The 6,572-nt window shown below is 52.8% G+C and overlaps 4 protein-coding genes across 4 annotated transcripts; all 4 read right to left on the bottom strand.

Annotated features, from left to right (window-relative positions):
• Positions 1-2,112: 2,112 nt before the first annotated feature.
• On the bottom strand, positions 2,113-3,093 carry DQ04_05571000 (putative leucine-rich repeat protein (LRRP); the record flags this gene model as incomplete). The annotated part of the gene is made up of 1 exon (XM_009314259.1): positions 2,113-3,093. The coding sequence occupies one exon, from the start codon at positions 3,091-3,093 to the stop codon at positions 2,113-2,115; it is 981 nt and encodes a 326-aa protein (XP_009312534.1).
• A 109-nt stretch (positions 3,094-3,202) lies between these two features.
• Positions 3,203-3,913, bottom strand: DQ04_05571010 (leucine-rich repeat protein (LRRP); the record flags this gene model as incomplete). The annotated part of the gene is made up of 1 exon (XM_009314260.1): positions 3,203-3,913. One exon carries the CDS (start codon positions 3,911-3,913, stop codon positions 3,203-3,205), a length of 711 nt encoding a protein of 236 aa, XP_009312535.1.
• Positions 3,914-5,090: 1,177 nt separating this feature from the next.
• Positions 5,091-5,549, bottom strand: DQ04_05571020 (hypothetical protein; the record flags this gene model as incomplete). Its single annotated transcript, XM_009314261.1, has 1 exon — positions 5,091-5,549. One exon carries the CDS (start codon positions 5,547-5,549, stop codon positions 5,091-5,093), a length of 459 nt encoding a protein of 152 aa, XP_009312536.1.
• Positions 5,550-5,638: 89 nt separating this feature from the next.
• DQ04_05571030 (hypothetical protein) lies at positions 5,639-5,980 on the bottom strand (the record flags this gene model as incomplete). Its single annotated transcript, XM_009314262.1, has 1 exon — positions 5,639-5,980. One exon carries the CDS (start codon positions 5,978-5,980, stop codon positions 5,639-5,641), a length of 342 nt encoding a protein of 113 aa, XP_009312537.1.
• Between the last annotated feature and the right edge of the window lie 592 nt (positions 5,981-6,572).

Consider the following 6,572-nt stretch of genomic DNA (forward strand, 5'->3'; position numbering starts at 1 on the left):
TTAGTGTCGACTTCTGCAAGATGGGCTCTTTGATCGTTTCCTTCACCAAGGTCATGTGCAGGTAAAGGACATGTCGAAGCAGCAATATAACCCAACACACTTTCCCACTCAACTAGACTTGTTTCCCTCCGGACGAATTCAAAAGCTAAAAGCACACACACACACACTCACATATCTTAATGGCCATCCAAAGGCATCACACCTCACACAGCGTCATGTGTTTCCACCAAAATAAAGATGATTCCGAATGTTATGTTCTTCCGTTTGCATCAAACAGAACCTCCCAGCAACCATAAATTAAGCATTGGATCCCTGCGACTCCGAACAACAGGAAGACACCGAAGAAAACTCGCCAAAAAGACCCAAAGGTGGGAGCAGGGACTTGCGCAGTTTCCCTTCAAAACAACGGCATGTAACTGTTGTTGCTGACATCTTTAAAATACCCCCAGATGGGACTGCTACACAAATCAAGAGCACACTGTATCCCAAAGGTGTCTTCCTCTTCTTCTCACAGAGTCACACACAAGGAAGCAAAACAATCTTGTGACGTCCTCACACCTCAGAGCCACTCCCCGGAGACCATGGTACGTAACCCTTCATTTTTTTCATTGGCATCCACCAAGAGTACCCCCAACCAGCACAGCATCAACGAATGCCGCGATCACCTCCACAAAACCCACATCATCAGTCGTAACGAGGAGCAGGACAACAACTGCAACGACACACCAATATAGGAGAACGACGCCTTTCTTCCGTAGTGGAGCCCAACACATTCTCGAAGAGGATCAGCCCCGCAGAAGAGAAAACCAACATTTATTTGCACCAAAGAAAGTGGAGGTGAAGAGCAAGAGAACGTGTAGTGTTCTCTTACGGAAAGCAGTAGCAGGCTGCCACACACACACACATCATGCTTCGGTGGGCAAAGCATCTGAATGACGATCCACTTGTGATTTCTGACGACAGGCAATGAAAGGTGCATTCCCCCAGTGGAATTGGCATTTTAAACAGCTGCAAGAGGCATGGGAAACATAGCCTACATAACCATAACGGAGAAGGAAACACAGAGCTACATATGTCTCCCACGAAACCACACAAATGTCTGGAGTTATTGTGGCTCCCTGTCTCAAAGCTGTCACACTCCAGTTTGGTACAGCGAGGTGGCGGTGAACCAGAGCATGGATGTTGCCATATTGACGAATGTTTTTCGGGGTCTGCTGAATGGTTGGAAGGCATTGCAGCGGGAATACAGTGCTCTCCTCGCATTCATCAACAAAACGAAAAGAGATAGTTCGCACACACCAGCCTCAGGAGATTGAATCACATTCCAAGCGGAGGAGTCATAACAAGGCAGAGTGGCGCTAGTCGAACCTCAGGCACCCCACAACACATAGCATGGGGGATCTGCGTTGCACAGTCCGTAGTAGTAAAAGAGCCGCGGAACCCTTTCTCCTGTCTACTCGAATAGAAGACAACACCAAAAAAGCGTGAGAAGCATAAAGTGGCAGGTAGAACGGGAGGCAAACAAATAAGCGCATGGCTCAGCCCACCTCGTTCTCTTCAGTGGGAAAGCACCTTCCCCACATCATATGTTGCGTTGTTACTTCCCACGCGCTGCTTCCCCTGTTGCGAGAGCTGCGCCCATCTAGGAGTAATCTGCTTCAAACAAAAAGAAACAACGGCACATGAGGGGCCTATTTTGAACAATAAGGCCCTCCCAGTGCAACAGGCAAGAAGCTGGAAAATAAAGAAACCCTATTGTAGTTTCACCTCATCTGCTTCCCCCCTGAGGCACATAAAAGATCCACAACCCAACATCCCATATTAAACAAAGGAAAACAAAACTTTGTCTCTGTTGACAGTGCTTCCGGCACGCAGGGCACTAAGTACGCGTGTCATTCCGCACCCAGGAGGAGCCCCGGCGCAGACTGGAATCGTCGGCCGGGCACCGGAGCACACAGCGAGCACCGGGGGGTCGCGCCACACAACCAGAAGCAGAACTGCACGTACCCCAAGGGTATACTGCGGTCACAGAGGGAAAATAATTTTGCCACGGCAATAACAAAAAGAAAAAGACGTCAAACCAAAAAGAGCACGGCTTTATGAGGATAGTGTTCATTTGTGTATTCTTACAGACCGTCTAAATGATTTCAATTGGCCGTTGAAGGAATCGGCGTCCAGCCGAAGCACACGCAGCCTAGAAAGCCTGCTAAGCACAGAAACAGTCATCATATACCTACATCTACTAAGATCCACCTCTTCCAGCGTCTGGACGGATGAAAGTGGAGAGACATCTGTGATGTACATGCAATATGAGAGAGCAATCTTCACAAGACTTCGACTCGCACTCAGATCCTCCAACTCCCAGTTGGTGACGCTAGTTCCGTTCAAGTCAAGCTCACGCAGCGCAGGCAGCCTGCCAAGGGCGCCAACAATCTTCACACCTCTGCAGCCAGAGAGATTCATCACCACAAGAGTACTCACAGATGCAAGAGGAGACACATCTGTAAGGTGTTCGCAGTCTTGAAGGTCAATCTTCACGAGGCTCCGACTTGCAGAGAGTAAACGCAACTCCTCATCTGTGATGGCAGTGCGACTCAAGTCAAGCACACGCAGCCTAGGCAACGTGCCAAGGACACCAAACGACCTCACACGTGCACACTCGCACAGATACACCTCCTCAAGAGTCTCCATTAATGCAAGTGGGGAAATATCCGTCAGACGCCCGCACTCTGCCACATTAATCTTCACGAGATGCAGACTTGCAGAGAGGCAGCGCAGCTCCTCATCTGAGATAGCGGTCGATTGTAAATCAAGTGAGCGCAGAACAGGCAGTGTGCAAAAGGCAGCCGCGCTCGTCGCACCTCTGCAACCAGAGAGATTCACCTCTTCCAGCGTAGCAATGGACGCAAGAGGAGATTCATTTGTCACGCACCTGCAGCCGCCAAGGTCAATCTTCACGAGGCTCCGACTTGCAGAGAGGCAGCGCAGATCCTCATCCGTGATGGCAGTCGATCGCAGGTTGAGCTCACGCAGCGCAGGCAGCCTGCCAAGGGCGCCAACAATCTTCACACCTCTGCAGCCAGAGAGATTCATCACCACAAGAGTACTCACAGATGCAAGAGGAGACACATCTGTAAGGTGTTCGCAGGCTTGAAGGTCAATCTTCACGAGACGCAGACTTGCAGGGAGTAAACGCAACTCCTCATCTGTGATGGCAGTGCGACTCAAGTNGGTCAATCTTCACGAGGCTCCGACTTGCAGAGAGGCAGCGCAGATCCTCATCCGTGATGGCAGTCGATCGCAGGTTGAGCTCACGCAGCACAGGCAGCCCGCCAAGGTCACCAACAATCTTTACATCTTCACACCGAGACAGATTCACCACTTCCAGTGTCTCGATGGATGCGAGAGGAGACACATCTGTAAGGCGCTTGCAGCCGCGGAGTTGAATCTTCACAAGACTGCGACTCGCACTGAGACCCTTCAGTCCTTCATTGGTGACGCCGGTAAAGCTTAGATCAAGCGCCCGAAGGAGTGGAAGTTGGCCGACACACTGACAGCTTGTCACCCGGGAACAGGTTCGAAGAGAGAGGTCCTCCAATTTTTGGAGGAGGCCCAGACAACGCACATCGCTACCATGTATGTTTGCGCTGCTCAATGATAGCTTTCTCAGTTCTGCTAGTTGACCGAGGGAGGTCATGTTCCGTATCTTACCATCAACTTCCAAGTGCAGCTCCTGTAGTTGCTTCAAGTCAGCTAGAAGCTTCACGTCACAGACGCCACTGCAGTTGGAAATGTGTATTCGGGTAAGCGCCTGAGACGTGTGGAGAGCCTTGAGGTCGCTGTCTCCAAGCACCTTCCCAGCAATATGAATCTCGGAAATGCCGCACATTTCCTCCGTGCGGAGGAATTTCATACTGCCGATGGCACAGTTTCTCGATCCGGTGTTACCTGAGCGCCGCCGTCTCCTCAGTTCCTCCTGTAATTGTGCCTTTTTATTCTCCAGTGCCGANTTCTCGATCCGGTGTTACCTGAGCGCCGCCGTCTCCTCAGTTCCTCCTGTAATTGTGCCTTTTTATTCTCCAGTGCCGACACCTCTGCTGTCAATCCGTTAAGCTTGTCAGCCGAGCCCACGCGGTCGGGCTGGACGGTCGAGCCTCCGACTGTCCGGCGGGATTTGCCAGGCGGATGCCCCCGCGCGAGACGAGCAGCGCCGCTCGAGGAAGGACGCTTCTGCTTGCTCTTGCCTGTATTCACCATGGCTCTGTCAATGGAAATATGCGCTGTGTAGTCGTCGTTTTCTTGGATCTACAAAGAGAGAAAGAAAGAGGCAGAAGAGGAAGGAAACAACTTACCGGCGTCTCCTATCCACAATGCGAGCACACACGGCAACACAAGGGAGATGGAATCACGCCGCTTTCCGCAGACTTACGAAACAGTAGTTGTTGGGATCCCCCGATCCACACGACACCGCCTTGAGGAGGTGAAGTTGGCGGCGGGTCTGATGTCAAAAACAAAAAAAGAAGCGCGTCTTTCTTTATTTCATTCGCGTCGAAAACCGCCTGCAAGGACACAAGGAGAAAGCATATTCACGTNAAAAAAAGAAGCGCGTCTTTCTTTATTTCATTCGCGTCGAAAACCGCCTGCAAGGACACAAGGAGAAAGCATATTCACGTGGAATCATGACAAATGGATAGGCGTCTCCTTGCCTGGTAGGCTCCTGAGAGGCTCCCTGTTAAACCAAAAAAAAAAATTAAAAAAATAAGATCTCATTTTCCCGGAGGACGCGAAGGCCAAATGAAGTTCGGTGCGTCACCGGCGGGATGCATGTCCCCGGAGCGGTGAGCACACGCGTGCCCGTTGCGTCCAAGCCCAGTTATAAGCCCCCACTCCATAGAAAAGACGTCTCGCCTCCTCCGGAGCTCGTGGAGTGCGGTACACCACCCAATGAATCCATGACTGTCGTGCTTGAGGATGGGGGGCAAGTGGGGTCGCCATCCCTGCGGTTTGCCAGGCAAGCGGAGAATGGCGGGAACGGCAAAGGACCCCTTGTGCGGTGCGAAAGGGGGGGGGTCGCTGATCGTAGTCAGTGCTCAGAATGCCACGCGGTAGGCGGTAGGTTGGGCGGCGCACCGGAATGCTGAGCAGCACTTCGCACATACAGCGCGACGCCACGCGCACCGCCCACACACGCCCCACATGAGCCGCCAGCACAAGGAAAGTGAGGTTTTTTTTTGGTGCTTTTCGTTTGTTGTTGGGCAAGGTGTTTGATTGCCAGATGTCTGCACAGTCCCCCAGATATGTGCAATACTAAACAACAAAAAAAATGCTTCGATTTCGGTTCTTCTGGCCCCGCAGCAGCAGTCAGGTGTGGCAGCGGGGCGCTGTGTGCCGCACCGCTCGGAAGTTGCAAAGGAGACGGCATCCTCCCCTGAATGCACCGCTGCAGCGTCAAACGTATCAGCGGTGGGTCCCGCTGTGGCTAAAAAAAAAAAATGCACCAAGGCGCGCTGAACCTTGTCGATACCTGTAAAGAGAAGTGTCTCCGTCATTGAATGCCACCCCCACATTGTCGGCTCGCAGACCCTCTTGGCTCACACGCCCCAGTATCCATGAGTGACAGCCCACGCGTGAGAGTAAACTACTCCCACAGGCAACGGAAACCGCAGATACACCGGAGAGAGCAGAACGCGGCAGCATTCCGCATTGGCCGGAAGAGGCTCCCGTCCGGACGGCGATGCAGGCGCCCCCTGGGGTGTGCGCTGCGAGAAGAAGCCCGAAGAGATTGCGCAGCAAATTTGAATACCCCATCTACCGCGGACGTTTCGGTATTCAACACAGTTTGAAACGCGCAGAAGCAAGAAAAACAGAAGAGCCACCAGTAGCGCCGGGATGGATCGTTGAAGCACTCAGCACAGTCCCAGCGGCCGCGGCTTTGGACACATGTGCCTATGAGGCGCAGGCGGCCCAGCAGAAGTTGCATTGCATGAAGACTCGTTTCATGCTCACAAGAAGCATAGCCGTCAAGGCCCCACTTCCCCCATTGAGGAGGAAGAGCACCGCAGGCGTCCTGAGCCCCACCCCCGCAATCCGCTCCGGTAAGACAAGAGCACGGCGATCGATGCTCAAGCCGCCACGCGTGCGGCCCGGCCACTCCCCGCGCAGGCCTCCAGCACGCACACCGTCACTCCGCCCGCATACGACCAGGGGAGACAGAGCAAAAGGGGGAAAACAGAAACAGAAACGAAGTGACGCGCAGCCTCAGAAACAGAAAGAGACGCGAATACAAAGGCGATTGGAGATGGACGCAGCTCACTGCCACAGAGGCAAGGCTCGCTGCAAACCCGCAGCTCAAAGCCAAAACCAAACAAAAGAAAAGACTCATAAAGAAAAACAATTTTCACCAGTAAGGAGCAGCTGGGAAAGCAAGAAGGGCTCGTTAACAACGCAGGCAGCGCACACAAGCCCGTGAGTAGCAAAGCACAAAAAAAAAGAGGGGTGGGAGCGGGGGGGCGCCGCCGACGCACAACTGGCCGCCACTTATTCCCCAGACACTGTGTGTGTGTGTGTGTGTG

Source organism: Trypanosoma grayi, assembly GCF_000691245.1.
Source record: "Trypanosoma grayi strain ANR4 Tgr_557_V1, whole genome shotgun sequence".
Lineage (NCBI taxonomy): Eukaryota > Euglenozoa > Kinetoplastea > Trypanosomatida > Trypanosomatidae > Trypanosoma > Trypanosoma grayi.